The sequence below is a fragment of the Phyllopteryx taeniolatus genome, chromosome 13 (assembly GCF_024500385.1).
Source record: "Phyllopteryx taeniolatus isolate TA_2022b chromosome 13, UOR_Ptae_1.2, whole genome shotgun sequence".
Lineage (NCBI taxonomy): Eukaryota > Metazoa > Chordata > Actinopteri > Syngnathiformes > Syngnathidae > Phyllopteryx > Phyllopteryx taeniolatus.
In genome coordinates, this window is record NC_084514.1 from 5,565,250 (window position 1) to 5,585,854 (window position 20,605).

Sequence of the window (20,605 nt, forward strand, 5' to 3'; positions counted from 1 at the left end):
TGTTTACAACTCAATCCAATTCATCCAATTTCACATAGACTTTGATGGATGAGTATTCCAACCGAGCGTTACCTGATTTGGTTTCATTTCACACATTATGTAGAAAATCCAAACGACCAAAATGCGTCACAACAAACCATGTGAGATTGTTTTCTTCTCTTATGGGTCGCAAGACTGTAAACGGGAAGGTTTGGTTTATAATCATGATTTAAACAGCCAATGGGGCTGAAACGGTGAATCGAATAACTCGATTTTACTGACAGACTAAAGTCAAAGCAAAATCTCTGCCTCGAAGCTTCGTACTGATAATTTGTCCACATGGACTATTACTCAGACTCATGCACCTCTCTGTGTAGAAACTACTTTGTAATTTGTCGAAAGAGAAGTTGGGCCGATGGCAACAAGCCAAGAAGAAAGAGTCCGTAAAAGACAGAATTTTCATAGTTTGGGATAATTTTCTCTGGAATATGTGGCAGAACATGCCTATAATCGCTAACACAAGATAACGTATCGATATTAGCTAATTTGATATACCCTACCATCGCTAGGTAAAACACTTTAATACCCAAGCATGTGGTCAAGGATAGACACAGCCGACTGTGCACTTTCAATCGATTTATTGAACAAATGGTAAAAAAACAAACGCATTCATACACGAGGGACAGCTATGCAATCAATATGCAGACTGACTTATTGGTTAGCCACTTAACAGCCAGCGAACTCTCCAAGTGGTCAAAAATAACTGCACCTCAGATGCATATGTCAGTATGTTTAATTACGCAAAATCTCTCTTTATCCAATTACTCGAATAATCAATGGGATAATCGGTAGAATAATGGATTCCAGAAATATTTGATAGCTACAGCCCTAAAACAGTGCTAAACAAAACTGGGATTTGTTGATAACTTGAATAGTTGTCTGGATACGCAACCAGGGTAGTCTTTCAGCAGACCGCTGACCTTTTAGGCGGATATCTTGATGATTCTGCTTCATTATTTATGACAACATGCTAACTGCAAAAGTGTTTTGCAAAGTCAACAGCTTCATCTGTTTCCTACCTGTAGTTGTCACCATTAAGGCTTCTTTATACTCGCGCGGACGGCGACCGTGCTGACGTCACTGCGGCTATCCTGCACGCAGTTTGCCTTTATACTCGAGCGCAACCCACGCGCACAGTTTTGAAAAAGTACTGCAGTTCTCCTCCAAGTCGGGGGTGTCGCTACAGCTGGTATTGCCTAGGAGGCCACATGGTGGAGTTTCCTCTGCATTTTTTGGTCATTTCCAGTAGCTGTTTTTACTTTCCTTTCCGTAACAACGAACAAAGCAACAACAATGGCGACCGTGGAACAGCGTCTGCTCGAACAAATGGACCTAGATGACCAGATGATACGTTTAATTATGCTGCAAAATCGATCAAGAAGGCGCGGGCGTAGATGGTAGGTAGAACCAAGACGCACGCTGAGTATGTCATCACAGCATGTGACTAAAACGGACCAATCACGAGAAATGATCTACGCGGCATTCTACGTGCAGCAACAATTTTTGCCGTGTGCGCATCAAGTGGCGCAGAGGGGCCGCGCGGGCCAATTCGTCGGTCACGTGATGCAATGCGGGTGCGGGGGTATAAAGAGGCCTTTAGGCTTTACACCATCATGATTTTTAGGGCCGGTCAGCGAGTTTCAAAAAACAATAACCGATCACAAGATGGACCAACGTGTCTATTTAAATGACCTGTTCATTTACTGTACTTAATTGCTAAAAAAAATATATATTTACAATTGTTTGTATGTGCCCTCCGATTGGCTGGCAACCAGTTCAGGGTGTACCCCGCCTCCTGCCCGAAGATAGCTGATAGGCTCCAGCACGCCCGCGACCCTTGTGAGGATAAGCGGCTCAGAAAATGGATGGATGGAAAAATAATGTCCTTTTTCATCTATTTATGCCAGTGAGACATAGTGACAGACAGAAAAAAATAACGGTCTTCTATTAGACGGCAGGAAGTACATCCAGTAATGTATCCACGTTTTGTGACATTTTTGTTTGTTGGTGGGCTGTGAGATTTTTCAATTGTAAAATATGTTCCTTGGCTCCATAAAGGTTGGAAATCACTGCTCTGGTCAGGTCATGTATTCTAATCAGTCAGGTCAAACCAACATTACAACATGACAGAAATAATGGGTGCTAACTTAATGTAATTAAATTACTAGGCTAGGCTACATAACGTTTTGTTTGCCTGCTTGCGAGCCGTATCGTATTAAAAGTACGGGAACATACCTCAAGCAAGCCTCTACTAGCCACGAGCACACGTTTCCCCCCATTTTTTTCTTATAATTCAGTCGGCACGATTCACTGTTGTTGTCGTCGCCACGGTAACGAGTGTATCCGGTCGCATTTGAGTTGACAAGATAAAGCCCAATGATCGATGAAAAAACGGGATGCGGTGTTATCAGAATAGTGCAATCGTGAAAGAGCAAATTTGACTTGTAGTCTGATCCGGGCATTGCGTGTTGTCTGTCTCAGACGTGTTGTCTGTTCCACACCGCCGACATGTTTATTATAATTTTTTTTAAAAATAACTTTATTGGCCGTCAAATATTTACAGTACTACGTGTCAAAAGACACGCGACAAGGCTAAAAATAAACTAGCTTTTTAGATTCAAATATACTGTGCACGATGGTTATGATTGCTGTGTTACAATATTCTGTGTAAAAAGTGCGATAATTTTGCCGGATCTCTGTGAGAAAGAGGCTATAATAGAAATCAGATGGGTGTCCTTGTCTTGATCTGTTTTCCTTCAGTTTCTGTGTCACCAGACTCACAATGAGGCCTGGCTTAGTGAGGCGAGTAAGAAATGAGGTGTGACTCTTTATTTCCTGCCCGTTTGCTGCAATATTTGTTTAACAGATATTTCTCTCAGGCACTTTTTTTGTTGGCTTCGGTCCCGGGGGATTCCAGCCTTCAAACACAACAGCTCATTAGCTGGTATATGTGGGTGTTTTAATGTTAAGCTGGGTGTTTGCTTTTATATATATTACATTTAGTTAATTTGGTACCACGGTGCACATTCCAGTGCATTGCTTGAACTGTAGCTGAACCAAAGTGGAGTGTTTTGTACGTCGGTGTGTGTTTGTGTTTGCGTGTGTGTTTTCGGCCTGCTTCAGCCTCATTATTGATGATCACTGAGCGTAACGTGCTGCTTTCTGGGACTAGTTGGCTGCAATATGCATGCACACACCCGCTTTGTATACACTCAATGCAAATTCCGTTATATAGTTTCACAAAAATGAAGCTACATCTGATTGCTATTGGCATTATTCTTCCAAAGCGTCCATTTATTACCAAGGGAGGCCAGATGAGAGCACTTCCTCTTTGTCTTGTTTGCTGTGTCCCACCCACGTTATTACTTTCTTCACCTTGCTCCCAGAGGAGCGCATACGGAAACCTTGTTACTCAAGTCTTTTATTTAGTGGCCTATGTACTTAAAGACCTGACGTTGGAGCTTTTCACCCAGCATGACTTTGGAGAATCCCTGACACACAGTTGCATGCACACGCATCATAAATCTCTCCGCGTATATGCCAACAAAGTGCACTGTCATTTCAGTCTAGAGGCGTTTAGACCTTTCCATCTGGAGAGGGGATAGCACTTCTACCCACATCATGTCTGAATTCATGAACTCTGCGGATGAATCAGTATAGCAAAGCTGCGTCTGTCACAGTCATACTTGTGTATGTTCACTGAAATAAGTACAGCGGAACCTCCTACGGCCTAATACAATCCGTTCTGGTCGAGCATTTGTTTGACTTTCAGATTCGTACAATTAGTAGTAATTCGGGATGCACTGATACTGGTATGAAACTGAAACTGGATAGTGTTGATACTGTGCATCTGTACTCGGTGGAAAACATGCTTCGATACTGCAACACAGCTACCACTTTACTGGCCTGACATAAACGTTTCAGGCAGGTGAAGTAGGCGCCCCGTCAGCCGTGTGGAGACTTTAAAGTGAACACGGATGGTAACTGTTATATTATGCAAAGTGGATGATGAAGTCTGCTCGTTGTTGAGGCAGAACCTTTTCCATGTTAATCCGTGTTAATCATTTGAGGTAGCCTGCGATTTTGCATGACAGCAGTTTGAAATCCAAAGTTTGGGGGCAACTTGGAGGGACATATTGCCCAAGATTTTGGTTGAATTCCGAATGGTACAACCTTACATGCGTTCCATCATTCATTATACTTTTACATATTACTTTTGATAGGGTGGGAGAATCTTGCTGAATGTTCTGGACTTTTGAAACCAGTGACATATTGAGCAAACAAACGCCTCCCCGAGGAGTTAACGTGGATGTAGTTCAACTTCACATAACTGATGTCATGTGTGTCAACAAAGCCTTTGCTCGCTAAAATACAGTCTTTTAGCACAGTATGTTGGCATCAGAGTTCGCGAACGCAAACTTTTCTGAAGGCAAAATTCAGGGATGTAAACTTTCCAACCTAATACAGGATTTTCCTTGTAAGAGCAGCAATACATATGCTGATCTTAACGACGCCGATGGTACATCACACTCATTAAGGGCCCTGAAATAGTTTGTGTGTGAACATCAAAGGCTTGCGTCTGGTCTACTGTTAAATCAAAGATTGGCAAGTAAAAATAAGACACAGGCACGAGGGTGGGAGAAAACCTTATAAAGAGAGGCTGGATGGAGAGAGAAAGAGGCAGCTGTGACTGGATGATAAGCCCCAGAAATACATACGTTTTCATGGCTCAGTCACTTCCACCAGTGCATACACTACCCTTTCTGCTCTTTGCATTAAAGAAAGAAACATCCCGTCTTTCACACGCCCGGCCCGTCAAACCCATAAACTGTTCAAGTAGAGCGTTGTCTGGGATATAGTCGTCCCTGCCACGAATAACAGCGCGGCAATGCATTAAACATCCCAATCCTCTCGTAGCCAGACTTGTGGCGGTGAAAGTGCGCAACTTCTAAGTGAAAAGGCTTGTTCCTCACTAGTGTCTGTGATTGACTAGATTTTTTTTTTTTTTAAACAGGCGTGTCTCAAACCTTTCCACTGTACCGTTACCCTTTTAAAGCATGAGTATAGGCATGGCAAAATAGTTTCAACTCTGGATGGGCATTTGACTACATTTTACCTCACAAAATCAATGATCTATTGATTTACAACAGAACTGTTTCTACAGTGGCCACACGAATTTGTATGCAAGTCAGAACATGACATAGTCTAACATACACTAATACAGGAGTAATGTCATAATTACAGTTGATGTTTGTATAGCAAAGACATTTGTTAAACAATAAATACAATCTTTGTGCCGCATGAGGACGTACTCATATGCTTCTGCGCAAACTAATTAATTAGGAGCCATGCGATACCGCGTGTCGGAACTGTCATAAACTGAGGGCTTGCATCGTGTTACCTTGACATACGGGGATTTCGAGTTAAAAGCTGTCTCGTGGTCGATTATTTTGTTTTTTGTTTCGGGCCAAAATTTTAATTACGAGTGAGCCTCAGAGATGCCGCCGCTTGAGTGAAGTGAAAAGAAATAGAGCAGTTAAGGAACGGTAAAGCCCTCGTATGTGGGCAAGGAGAGCCAGAGCCGCCAATCCACTTTTAGCCGTTTATTGAATGGGACAAATAGTCAACCACACAAATACAAAATTAGAACACTTGCAAGGAACTGCTGGAGACCATAACTCATGCTGACACACACTGAACTAACCCGCTCCAGCCCCCACTGTCACTCACGAGGCTATGCCCCCGAAGGCAACACACAAATACTACAGTACGTAAAGTAATTACACTTTAAAATCGGTTTATCTCTTTAGTCTCTTTTCAAACAACAGCACTATTTTGCTTAGTTGCTTCAAGACACGATTAATAATCAGTTCATACAATTGACCCTGTTCTTACACGATCAATTAACCTATTAATTTGCCCGTCCCTAGATTTGAGTCTTGAGAGTACACTAATTCCAGCATTCTGACTTTGAAGTGTTGACCTCAGACTGTTTTCCATGCCATCAGTTTCACAAGATATCTGAAGCTCAAGCATAAGCGCACAAAAAGCGTTTTATAGCTTTTGGCTCTTTTTCAGAAATTTCAGAAGATGACAGATGTTTGTATGACAATGCCATTATTTTTTCAGGCGTCGTAAAAACGTGTTTCATAGCCAAGAATGTCATAAAAAACACACCGCAGGCAGTTATTAGACAGCTTTACCACCAGAAACATAATTGTGATCTTTTTACAGCCATCACTGTGTTTTTTTTTTGTTTGTATCGAAAACTTTTTGCGTAAAATCTGTTCGAATGAGGCCATACAGCACTTGGTCATGTTTGCAGTAGCTTTTTACAAACTGATACTTTGCGTCATTTGTGTTCCTCTCAGCTTGTAATGATGGGTAGCAAGGTAGAACGGCACAAAGTTCATCTTAACATCAGCATAATTCGTAGTTGAATGCCTAATTTAGCCATCGGTTTTTGACCTGGAAGAATCAATCAGACTTGGTTATCCTCAATCATCTAAGTTCATTATCCAAGATTGTCAACACTTGGTTTATCAAAAACAAAACAAAAAAACACTGTGGTTTCTGATAGTCTTCTGAGTCCCGTGGCTTCAAAAATAAAAATGAATGGAGGAAGTATGATCTGAAGAGGAAGTACACGTTTAAAGGGTTCTACTGCTGAATGGAGATGCTTTTTTCTATTACTTTTTTAATTGCAAAGGTCCAACAGCACAGGAGACAATGGAGAACAATTTAAAAAGTTGTTTAAAAATGGCGGCACGGTGGTGACTGGTTAGAGCATCTGCCTCACAGTTCTGAGGACTGCGGTTCAATCCCCGGCCCCGCCTGTGTGGAGTTTGCATCTTCTGCCTCCGTAGGTTTTCTCCGGGCACTCCGGTTTCCTCCCACATCCCAAAAACATGCATGGTAGGTTATTGAAGACTGACAATGGATGGATAGATGTTTAAAATGCTTTAATCGTACTGCAATAGAATGGACAGACGTGCACTGCTAGGGTTTAATTTAGTCTTAATGAAAGCTGTGCTCTAAATTGGAAGTCACATTTATTCAAGTGTAGCTGACTTAATTTGTTTACCTTTGTAATACTTTTTCACTTGCTCCATCTTTGATCTCTCCTCCGCCAATTCTATCACAACGCAGTATCCCTAACCCATTTTCTCTCTCTCTCCTCATTCCTTTTTCCATCCTCATTGCAGCCTCTCAAATTTTTTTCACCCACGTGGCCATGTTTATTATCACAAGATTAAACAAAATACTTTATACTCACAATGGTTGACTGCCAAAAATCACTTTACACACAGGCGTACAAGTGCTTTTAATGATGCGGTTTTAAGAAAATAAAACCGCATCATTGAAGATTGAATCCACAGACTGGCACGTCCTTTTTGTCACTGCAGATTAGAGGCGATAGGGCAGTAATTGAGAGAAACAAAAAGATAAGAATAAAATGAGCAGTTTTAGCAGACGTTGAGGGGTGTGGGGGGAATGAAGTGTGAATACAGCTGCAATCTGCTTGCTCAGCAGTTCTTTTCTTCTTCCTCTCTACCCTTCACCCACTCTCAAGGACGATTTTCATTTCCCTTCTTCCTCTCCTTTTGTCTGAGGAAAAGTGGACAATTAGGACTTTGTATGCATTTTGCATCCCTCTTTTTACCTAAACAGTCAACTCTTGACAGGAAAGCAGTATGTATACGAATGTGTTTGCCAAGTCAGCTTGCAGATGACGGTGGCACATTGCTGAGTGGAATAACCGGTCAGTAACATAATGGTACAGTAGAACTTCCAAAGTAGGAACTAGGAACAGTATTTGTCCTGCTTCCAATTAGTTTGCATTGTAAACTAATTCTCATTGAGATCAATTATATTTGGAATAATTAGTTCAAGTCCAAACCTGTTCCTTATAAAACCTCTATTTACCGTACAGACAGTAATAGATGTAACACACTGTTAATGAAGATTGAGGGGTAGTTGTTTTAAACATTGTTGCACATATACTTGTGCCTTGACTTACGAGTTGAATTCGTTCTGTGACCACGCTTGAAACTCAAATCACTTGTATCGCAAATCAACTTTCCCCTTTTAAATTACTGAAATGTTGTCCCCCGCCCTCCTCCCGCCCACAAACAGCAACAATAAAAACTGTTTTTTGAAGTATTGTACCTAATAAAACTTACATTTTTAACAATTAAATACAATATAAAGAATTTACAACGTTTTTGCATCATAATTTCATGCTTTAATTAAATGGACATTATGCTGCTCCTGTTGGTGTGTGCCCATTGACCACCAGGGGGCAGTATAAAACACGCATACGTACATACAAGACCTATAGAATTGAGGGTGCTCACACTGACTGTCGCATCCAAGCTGCAGTACTATTTGTTTTTCGCAAAGCATAAGAAATATACACGTGAGTATTGTTAAATTTATTGCTTGCATTTGCTGCTTCACCATTTGTGTTCAAATATCTGTTGTTAAAGGCTTATAATTACAACGACATTCATGCTAGTTTCGCTAGCCTGTCTATGGCGTTTTACATTGTCTGTTAGATTTAAGCTACCGGACCGTCATAAAGCAACGTTGTGCGGTTTGGTTACATACATTGTGTAATTCTTGTTTTTTTTACGTATAGTTTGAGAGTAAACCTCAACTGGGAGTGGAAATAAACAGCTTGAAGCAAGCTCACGTCACCTTTTTTTTTGTTTGTTTTTGAAGAACTGGTTGCTATCTCCCAAATTGCTGCTTGTCACTCATTCACTGAAATCAACACCAGCAAAACAAGGCAAAAAAAATCAGCCAAGCAACAGCTTCTAAGTCGAGGTACAACTGTATATAAAATGTACCGCTAAAGTAAACGTAAACGTAACACACACACAAACCACTGAGAACTTTAGATTAGATGCAATCGGCAGTTAGCCAAGGTGTGAAGCTAACAGTGGCAGTCTACATTTTCACTCAGAAAATTTGAAATTGTCATGTAATAAATAATGTTTAGATGTTGCAAGCATTTCTTTTTATTGTCAAACCCCTTACAGTAATCTGAACCATAGTTCAACAAACTATTATCCTTGACTTCTGATTTCAAAATTAGTTATCCATTAATTTGTTGCGCAAATGTAGTACGATGAGATGATTAAATATTTTTATGGTTTCACAGTCATAACAGTCCTCTGAGGAAAGGAAATGAGTTGAAACCCCTGCTTTAATGCTTTAAGGTGTTTGAGAATTGAGGTATCACTGAATCTTGCCGTCTGCTGCCATCGTTTTAAGAACATTCGTTGGCCTGCCCTTGTCTGTTAATATTCCTTTTGTCTCTTGTTTGTCACTTCTTCTCCCAAGATAGCGGCTTTCGGCCCTCCCCTCCCTTATCTCTCTCGCACAATCAGCCTTTTCTGCCACACCGGACAGCTAGACAAATGATTTTGTCACTCTGGCGAGGTGTGGGGCAATTTTTCGGTGAGCTTCAGAAAGGACTCCCTGCATTGAAATTAGTGGTTGTCAAATGCTACACGTCCCCACTGATAGCCTAGCACGGCCCCTTATGTTAATGTGGCATTTCAGCAAGGGGAAATAGAAATAGGGGGCGGAGGGAGGATGGGAAAGGGGTGCCAGTGGTTGTTTTCACACTTTGCTTTTTCTAGGTTCATATAAAACCATTTTAAAATGTTCCTGCTTATGATCAATTTTACAGATCACTTTATTTACATCTGCTTTGCTTCCTCTTTGCCAATATTTTTGAATCGTTTTATTTCAGGAAGAAGCAGTGGGCCGCCTTTTACAAACATGCAGCGCCGAATGAACATCTGTCCCATCGTGTGCACAGCGCCGATCAATCATAACAGCCACCAAAAGCTTTGTCATTTCGCCACTCTGCAATCGACTGTTTTATGGAAAGGCCTGTCGTAAATCTGTTCAACAAGGACGTCCATAATTTTGCAAACCTTGGACTGGTACCCAATTGTAAACCATAGAATTTTGTCCTGAAGATGAACATATGCCCGGGGGTCCTTGGTTTACAATGTCAACGGAATCTGAATTTCAGAACGCGCAGTCGTCAATCACTAACTTTCACTGACACGATAATAAAGTCATTATTACAGTAAATATTTGTATTAAAAACACTTCTCAGCTGCAAATATAAAATAATCACATTAAAAACAGTAAGTGCAATTAGTCCATTAACTGAAACTGAATTCTGGTCTTTCAGTGGAATTAATTGTTAATCGCATTAGAATGTGTCCACTACGAGAACGCAACTAGAAAAGATGTCCTATTAATTCAGACTCAACTAGTTTTCTACCTCTAGCGATCGAATATTTTTAGAATCGAGTATTCTACCAATTATCCTGATTAATCAGGTAAAAATGTATTTTGCGTTATTAAACAACAATACCAATATAAAATGTGCATGTGAGGTGCAGGTATTATTTTTGTCCCCTTTGGGTTGCCATCCTCACATTCTACACTGTAGGATCTATGACTTTTATTGGGTGTTGCTTTAAAAGGTTGGACCTGGCCTGGTGAGTGATGTGCGTCAGCGATTGAGTGTTGTTGGCTGTTGTTAGCTCCGGTTAGCCAGTGTGCATGTTGCTTGCCGGGTTAATAACCCGGCAATCAACAGGTTGTTAGCGTGATTATGGCCAGTTGTGGCCATGGCTGCTTGTATATGCACGTACAGTATTACGCGTTTGTTGTTGTTGTTACTGTACTGTTTGTTCAATAAAGCGAATGAAAATGCACCAAGTGCATCTGTCCTTGATCACTTGCAAGTGCATTACAATATTTTCTTACTAGCGATGGTAGGCTATATAAAAGTGGAAACGCTGGGTAACAAAATGGTGCTCATGAACCACGTGACGGCGATTTAATCAATGACAGAGCACTGCGAGGAGTTTACAGTGTCCAGTATTTCTTTATATAGGACTTTGCTACAGACGACAGGAAAGTGAAAACTGAGGTAACCCAGGCTCTGAAATTAGTCAGCAGGTGCAGAAAGTTAGCTATAAATCTGCATTATTTCAACTGAACCAAAACAAAAAAAAAATTCCCTGGAAAAAAAGATAATTGAAGTTAAGTTACCTTGTAGAGGTAGGATACCTGGGGCTTAATCGAGGTCTGCACTGTATTAGTTCTACAATAATGACTTTTTAAATTTTTTTCAATTTCATTTTTAATTTTTTTTAATGACTGAGCGAATTGGTGTACTTGAGTGATGAGCTCTATGGGAGGGTCCGAGCCACAAAACTGATGTGTCCCAAAGGTGTTGTCTGCCAGAACTGTAGGCCAGATGTTCACGTCGTGTGTCGACAAGCCCATCAATCACACAGTCCGAAGCAGGAATTCCCCCCGTAAAGTAACTCAGTGGGTAATTCCTCTAGTTGTTGGGGAATTATTGAGCTATATAATTGCATCCATACAAAGGAGTTCTAAAAAAATTATTTTAAACATTTTCCCCGTGTGTCCCCCTGCTTATGGGATAATTACTGTACTGTATATAGATCTGACCCACCATCTAAATGTGTTCCAGTGCAAGGTTAAGACTTGGAGGCCACTAGGAGGTACTTTTAAAATGTTATCTATAGCCAAGTGTCAAGTTCCCCTGGTGGTGTTTTAATATAGAGCTCTCCCAACCGCCCTAATGTGATTCCATGTGATAATTCAAGTCTATGTAGAATCCTGCATACATCCTTGATGGTTCAGCTCAAATTTTTTTATGTTTTTTTTTGTCCCGGGCCGCACTGTAGTTATGATTTCCCTCAGAGGGCCGTTAGAACAGTGAAACCATACAAATGTTTAATCGTCACCAAAACATATTATTATCATTACACAACAAATTGAGGGATAACAAGTTTTGAAATCAAAATACAAGGATAATAGTTTGTTCAAGTATTGTTTAAGTTACTGTAGAAGAAGGGTTTGGTAACAGAAAAATGCAATATCTCAACAGGACAATTTATTATGACAATTTGGAATTTGGGTACAGATTTTAGCAAAAATCACGGAAGTTGATGAGCATGATTTGTTTTCGCGGGCCACATAAAATGATGTGGTGGGCCGCATCTGGCCCCCAGACCTTGGGTTTGACACCTATGCTTAAATGGCGGCACAACAAGTTAGCGCATGTGACCAAAATTTGTGTCACTTAGTAATGGGTGTTGCAACCGCAGACATTGATCCTCCGCCCTGCTGTGACCCGCTCACATAAACTGCCCCCTGTCCCTGCAGATTGCTATTGGACTGCGTGGCCTTTTACCCTCTCATTATGCAGCAACTCTTGTCTCCACTATGTACAGCTGCTTCTCTAAATAATTGCTAGCTGTTAAAACCAGGCCAACTTTGGTTATTCTCCTGTCAAACTGTTTTTCTTTTGTTTCAACAAGCTTTACCTAACACTTTGCCTCAAAGCAAAAAATTAAAAATCAATACGAGTGACACATCAATTACCAATTTAAAAAATAGACACTTGTAAAAAAAATTTCCCCCATTGACTGACCATGGGGTGTTCTTTTTGTGTGTGTTGTTTTTTTTTCAGAGATCAACAGAGTACGCAAACAGATGTACAGCGACACAGTCAATGGCCTTGTGGACAGACACCCCCTGGAGCTGCCCGAGCCTATGGGACCCATGGTCTACCTGCAGGAAAAACTGTTTGTGCCTGTCAAAGAGTACCCAGACGTAAGTACCGACATCTTTTGTATTGTGGTTTGGGGCTAAGCCGTCCACCAGCTGAGGCTGTTGATGAGAATGGGGGGATCGAATTGTTGGTGGTGCTGTTTAGGAATGTCTGCAATGTGTATCCATCAAATTTTGGGCGTATGCATCGAGAGGTGGTGCCATGTTTTTCTTTGTAATCCCAGCAGCTTGCTCCAGGAAATGAATAAACGCAGAGTTGATGAAGGACAAAAAGCATTAAGGAGAGAAACGCATGGCCTCAGCCAGGCATGGGCAGCGTTATTCTATTGAGAGATTTGATAAAGGCATACCTGAGGATTGGCTTGAATTAGTTTAGCCTCTGGACCCGCCATAGAATATAACGTAGAACCTTAAAGGTGTAGGAATGCTGGTTGTCCTCTGATTATGCCGCCGATTATGTCACCAATTATTCCCATAGGAAACAATGGAATTCCAAAGTGACTTCATTGTCAAACCTTTATCAAGAGTACGGTCACTGCAAGTTGTTAACATTATTGTTATATTTTTATTACTTTTTATATTCTAGATCCTCTGATGTACAGCACTTTGAGCAACTTTTTAATGTGGCTTATAAATTGGATTGGATTGGGATATTTATAAGTTTAATATGTTAACTGCTATCTATCTTATAAGACAACAACAACAAAAACTACTCTTTACTGTCAAGTTAAAAAATAATCAACCAAAACTGCTGGGATAGGCTCCAGCACTCCCGCGACCCTTGTGAGGATAAGCGGCTCAGATAATGGATGGCTGGATGTTTGATTATTGCATTTGCCTACGAAGCGAGCCCCCTCATAAAAAGACTAAACACAGCCGACTTAGCAATGTACATTCAGTTTATTGTCAGTCTGCCTGTTATACTGTTATACTAGCGTGACAATATCAACAATTAAAAGCTGAATAAAAAGTCGAACAAAATCTTAAGATGCTCACTCGCCGACGGTTAAACATCCAATATTTATTTGGCTTTTTCCCCAACAAATTTTACCTGTTTAGGACATTGAAATTTGGAGGTTCTACTGGCACTGGTCATCAAAGTCCCCCATGAAGAGTTATAATACACTATAATGTAATTCAATCTACCATAATGTAATAATGTACTGTGTGTGTGTGTAATAATTTATACAATGAGCCGCCACATATTTGCAGCTTGGCATTCTGGAGTTTGCTTATGCAATTAATTTTTTTGGGGGGGGCGCTACCGTTAAGGTGAGAAGCTCGGTCAACCGGGAGGGGCTCAGAGTAGAGCCGCTGCTCCTCCGCATTGAGAGGAGCCAGATGAGGTGCCTCGGGCATCTGTTTAGGATGCCTCCTGGACGCCTCCCCGGTGAGGTGTTACGGGCACGTCCCACCGGGAGGAGTCCCTGGGGACGACCCAGGATACGCTGGAGAGACTACGTCTCTCTGATTGCCTGGGAACGTCTCGGGATCCCCTCGGAAGAGCTAGAGGAAGTGGCTGGGGAGAGGGATGTCTGGGCTTCCCTGCTGAGGCTGCTGCCCCCGCGACCCGACCTCTGATTAGCGGAAGACAATGGATGGATGGATGGATGGATGGGGGGCTACCCTCTGTAATTCACAAAAAAAAAATCCCACCTATACCCAGTTTTTGTGCTATAGCCAAAGCCACATCTCAAAAAAATATTGCTTTGCTTTTATTGCTTTGACGCCATCTTGGGGACAAGCAACTATGTCGAAGTGAGGGTAGGCGCTTAATTTAGTCGGGCCATAGTCTTGTCTACTAGAAAAAGTGGCATCTGGTGGCATCAATATGCAATTATGAACCTTTTTGGGTTGGGCGTTACGGGCAGATTTTCGCCATTAGTGGCAGGGGTCAGTCCTTATCCCCATGCAAATAGTGGGGGTTCTCTGTTGTTGAGTTGGGTTGAGACTGTGACTTTGTGCTTTAATGGAAGGGGAGGTTTAAAAGCACGTTGCGTGACTTTCACACAGAGGTGACTATTTAAATGCTTCGGGTCCTCAGCTGACCGTCATGCGTTTCCCCTTTGCTGCACTGCACTGAGCAGGGCCCGTAAAGTTAGCATTGTGTTTACAAGCTGCCAGGAAAGCTACTAAATTAATTAGGCTCCCCCCTGGTGGCTGAGATGATTCAGTGATGACCTTACCAGACATGCACATTTATTCAAAAGGACAGACAACTCGGCAGGAATGGCACATGTATATCTCGGATACTTTGTCACAGTTATTTTAGTTCTCGCGTGTGGTCGTTATGTCTGCAAGAACAGAGAAAATGACAGATAGCTTTGTTATAAATAGGTGTGGTGATTGGAACCAGGGGAAATCAGCGGTAGGTCTTAATGGAATTCTAGTCTCTATTCTTAGAGGGGGAAAAAAACTTGAGCTTCCACAGGTGCACTAGCCATGTACAGTATTCTCGAATTTTTTTGTTTTGTTCTGTTTTGTTATGGATCAGGGTGAAAATTAAGAGGTCCGAAATGGTGGAGAAAAAGCAGAAAATTCTTATCTCCATCTGGCCAGTGCTTGAGGAAATGGTAATGATGATTGGGCCTGGACCAGGGAACATTTTCTACCTCTCAAATTTCCATCTGATTCACCAGATTTCCCCTCCTTAAAGGCCCGTTGGGGGAAAAACACTGGGGAATAAGTACGCCAATTTATGACGTCTCACTCACATTAAATTAAAGCTTCGTCGTCGTTGTTTTTCCATCTTTTCCATGTGTCCTCGCTTCCAATGTCATAGTAGGGCCTGAGTGCTGTACAGGACTTCTACAGTATATGTCAAAAACTCTTAAGTCGAACAATTTGCAGGTCAAAATACATTTTCTGTGAAAATATGATGAAAAGTCCACAAAACCACCCTTGCCTGTGATGTCACACGAAATGTCAGCAAATCTCAATGCCACCATGGAAACGTGTGATAAAGGTCTGAAAATGGAATATAGGAAAGGGTGTGGTTTCCCATAACCAAATGAGCAATTGATTCAAATTAGACAAATACATTTAAAATGCAGTTCAAAACATAAATACACTAATTATACAACATGTAACATTTATACAATACCTGTAAAACACCACTTAGGTAACAGTATCGCTCATTCAACACAAGACTTTACACCGATCTGATCGGCTCGTCTCCGCAGCTCGGCATCATATTTAGCCACGTTCGCATCTGCGTCTTGGCATCATATTTAGCCACGTTAGCTGTAGCTTGTAGGTTAGCTGGGGCGGCGCATATACATAGCTTGCAACAAGCATTCTACATTAGCAGCCGAACAGCGGAAAGCAGCAAGGTTAGACGACCAAAGCGATGCTGCAGGTTGGTCTAGCCGCTAGGATGATGACGATAAAGCCACGCGGTTCCCATTGCAACATGCAAATTTGAATTATTGTTGTTATATAGACATTTATTTTTGTTCTGAATGTGTGTTTCGATGTTAAAATTCTTTCAGTCCGAAACAGAAAATGCACTTTTGGGCTATTTTCAGGTGAAACATTTCGGCCGCTGAACTTTCGGTGCATCAGAAAATGTTAGTTTAGCTTTATTTATTACATTACATAATAATTAAATTCTCTTTTATACTTGTCAGACAGTCAGGAATGTCAAAATGATATCTAAAACATTGACCAAATGTTTTATGACGGCAACATTCTGAGCCTGGAATGAATCAATTAATTTTACAGTATTTACTTTTGGAAAAATACAAAATTTGGAGATTCTACTGAATGTCCGTTTTACACCATACATATAATATTGTGCTTCCCACCTGCATATCATTTAATTGTACGTAATTAAAATGTCCTAGTCTGCCTGTTTGTGTCTGGTCATGCATCTCTCTCATCTCCCATACTTAAAAGGCAGCCGTTTGCCAGTGCCGTCAGCAGTGCACAGAGCTCTGTCGAGCATCACCGTGGCGACTGCATCTTGACTGACAGCTCAGTCACAGGCTATCTGATAGCGTCCACCTTCAATTAAATGCTATCTGGTGCTGTGGTGCCGCTTCTCTTCCAAGCGCACACTCGCGTGCACACGGGCAAACCGGATGACAGATCGGCACGTTATTTACGTTGACCTTCAGGCATCAGAAAGGATGGGCATCTTTAAAAATGGCACCCGTTTATTCCCTTTGTATATGTATTAACCGATCACTGAATGTCAAGCTGGATTGAAGACAGGTCGCCTTGGTTCAAAATACTGTGCAGACTCCACTGCGTTCCGTCCTTCGCAGTTATAGTACACATACACTGATCACCTTAGCAGTAGTGTAACAATCTAAAGCAGCAAATAACTGAGTACACTTGAAGGGGGGGCGTCTTGACTAAATTATCCTTGTCCAAATGGTGAAAATAATACACAAATAAGAGCGCCAATTCAATGCCTGCATCCTTCGAAGGCTGACAATATCCCAGGATTTAGTGCTTCCCCTCAAAATCATTCAAATTTGATGACAGAAATGTTAGGTCAGGGGGATTTCGTTTTATGGCAGAGTTCCGTTCCGATGGCGGAGTAATTTGTATGCAAATCGGAACATACCATAATATGTAAGTGACAAAGTAGTAAAGTCATAATTACATATTTGTATGAAAAACACCATAAATCAATTCAATGGATAACACTAAGTACAATTATTAGCGTTGTTTTATTTTTGCTGTTTGCGATATTGCCTGGTCCTTATCGCCTACGAATAACAGGGGTTCACTGTACTTTAAACGGGTGTCAAAGTCAGAATTTTGGTATTGTGACGACACTACCATTGACCTCCTGTATTGGGTTTTCCTAACAAAAGATTGTGGGACACAAAACCTTAAAATATCAGTTAAAATAGAATATGTGCTGTTAATAATGCTAACATACAGTATCCACCAATTGAAATAACTAGAGTTGCATTAAATTTAAGTGGTCTGTCAGTGTTTAGATTGTGGAAACTCAGCTGAGGTGCCTCAAAAGTCGTTTTGTACCGCATTGCACAAAGTGGGGGGGAACATAAGAAGCCTGGTTGTAGAAGACTGGATGTCCTGCACCTTGTTGCGTCTCTGCTGCGAAATTACTCAGCCACATCCCAGGAAAGAGAGAGTCATTAAGCTCATTCCCATGGGGGGTGTCATCTCTTATCATACTGGCACCTGGTATCCTTCTGACCCCCCCCTTAAGTCATTACCAGGCTTCCAAATGTACTGCCTAACATCTCACCTCTGCACAATGCCAGAGAGGCTGCAGAATTTCTATGGCAGATAGTTGACTTTCAAGCAGGTGCTGTGGGATGAATAACCTATTCACGATGACCAGCGACCAGTCCAGGGTGTAATCCGCCTTTCACTCAATTTGGATAGAATGATCTGGATAGTCGACTAAGATTTGAGCCGAGGTGATTCCATGTCTGAGCATGAGTCGTAAATTGAGCAATTTATACGGAGGATTGGTCACTCCCGATGAAGATTTCTGGTTCATCAGAAATCTGATGAGAAAGACAATAATGTGGCCTGGCTGTCCAGTACAGACACGAAGAAGAGTTTGAATTAAGTCACATTTAAGCATATGCCCATCTTTAAAATAGAAAAAACGTCTAATACAGTTTTGACTTTTGAAAGGTTCAACATTAGTTCTCTTACTTCATATTTTTTCCCACTCTTCCTTTAGTGTCAATGTTTGCTAAGCGGGTGAACTCTGCTCGCTTCTTCGCTCTGAACCCTGAGCCGATGTCAATCTTGAACACTTTCCATTTTTCCTGCCTATTTCCACTCTGCCTGCAACCCCACAATAAATCCAAACAGAATTATCAAAGGAGGCCACGGATTAGGTGCTAAATGCTGGATGTGCTAAAAAAGAGAGCTTTGAAGTCTACAGGGCTTTCAGGCTAAAATGTCACCGGTGGAATCAAAACAAAATTTACCTTGTACCTTGTACCATCATACAGGTCCTCGTGCCCTTAGACCTTTCATATAGGGCACACTGCTGCAGTTTTTGCCCATATCTCATCTCCATTTTCCTCTCTGTCCTATTGAAATGTGCCAGTCGCTGTGCATTTTGGGTTTCGTGCCTCAAAAGATGAATGCGCGACCGAAGGCAAGCAGCCAGCAGGTGGCGTGTGAGCTTCTGTGGTGTGAGTGTTTAGATGACTCCAGGTATTGACTCCAACACTGTTCTCCACCTTGAACTATAGATTGGCGGCATCAGTAAAAGAGATTCCTTTGATGAGGGGTCATCAATTATAGTTAAAGATGGCTGGAACATAATAATATATAGCATCATGCATTATAATTCAATATTTTGGCGTCACCAACTAAATGGCAATTAAAATAAAATAAAACAGTTTGATAGAATTCCAACAACACTGGTTGATTTTTACACAGAACTGGCAGAAGTAATGCATCAAATATAGTAGTATTTTTGAATAACGAACTTTTGACGGCATGAACTTTACCCCTAGAGCTAGAAACTTTTGGAGGACCAATATTGGTTTGGACCACAAGCAATATTGTCTTTATCTAGTTGCTGGGTTATTTTCTGAGACCAAAACAAAACCCATTTAGTGGGGTAGGTTCAGGAACTTTTGGGCTGGAATCTACAGCGCTGAACGTAATTGAGGGGATGACCGTTCACTGCATTTTGTGTGCAACGCAATGGGCCATACAAAAATAAAATTCTGCTTTAAAAACAGTAAATATTAAAGACAGCTAAAGAAAAAACTTTGAACCTCAGACACACCCAGTCACTCCACTTGCAGGTTAAAAGTAAGACTACTGGTAATCGCCCAAAAGGTTATACAGTTTAAAATGACTAAATCCATGAATTGCGCAAATAAAATAAGACTAGCTTAATACTGTAAATGTTACGTCAGTGGCCTCTTCAGAAATGTTGCTTTCGCCAAATGATTACGTAAAGAATACCGATTAATCAAACAACTCAAATAATTTGACTAACAAAAAAAAGTCGAAGCTAAATCTCTGCCTCAGAGCTTCGCAGGGAAAATGTTTCGTCACAGACTGTTACTGCAGTCGCACGCACCACTCTGTGTAGAAATAAGTTGGCGAGATGTCGACGAGCCAGGAGGAAAGTCAGTAAAAGACAGACTTTCCAAAGTTTGGGATCAGTTTTAACGTAGCAAGGAAGATAAGCGCAATCTGTACCACAAGAGAATGTATAAAGGTTAGAATGCAACTGGTCAAAGATCGACATATTTGCAGATGCACGTTCAATCGTTTTATTGAACAAACTAAGAAAAACAAACACGTAATAAGCACACTGGCGGCCATAGCTCACCCCTTGTCTGTCAACACGCAGACTGGTTTACAGGTAAAATAGTTAACTCGTCACTCTCAATCACTGAGGTCTACATCACCCACTAGGCCAGGACCCGCCTTTAAAGCCATAAAGTTAGAGATACGACAGTAGAATGTGAGGCTGGCAACCTCAAGTGGACAAAACTAAATGCACAGTTGTTTGTCTTTAATGATGCAAAATCTGCTTTTATGGGATTAATCGCTGGGATAATCGGTAGAATACTTGATTCTAAAAATGTTCGATAGCTGCAGCCCTAATTAAGACAAGAAACAAAGGAAGAGAGGTGGCATTTTCGGGAATAAGTGTCAATCTTACCTTGCTCTGATACATTGATGAAGCAGTCCTCATTTCCATAAACCCACAAGGCCAGCTAATATGTCATTGGTATTCTCCGCACGGCCCCTTAAGCCTTACACGCACATACCCAGAGCCCTCAGCTTGATCTCATTTCCTGTCTCCACACCGCCACAAACAAACGCAACAATTGTCCTGCGTCTCCGGACATTGTTGATGCAACTGCTATTGTTTCATCACACACACATGCACGAGTGACAGTCGGCTGTAGATGTCTGCAAGAGTTCATGCCACATTGTGGTTTCACAT

At 41.3% G+C, this 20,605-nt stretch overlaps 1 protein-coding gene across 6 annotated transcripts in view; it reads left to right on the forward strand.

Moving 5' to 3' along the window:
- The window catches only part of qkia (QKI, KH domain containing, RNA binding a), a 92,404-nt gene that overhangs the window by 18,851 nt on the left and 52,948 nt on the right, over positions 1-20,605 (forward strand). For all 6 annotated transcript variants that reach the window (XM_061795150.1, XM_061795147.1, XM_061795148.1 and 3 more), the window contains exon 2: positions 12,581-12,723. In XM_061795150.1, coding sequence (XP_061651134.1) covers positions 12,581-12,723 — 143 coding nt within the window. The remainder of the gene's footprint in view (positions 1-12,580; positions 12,724-20,605) is intronic.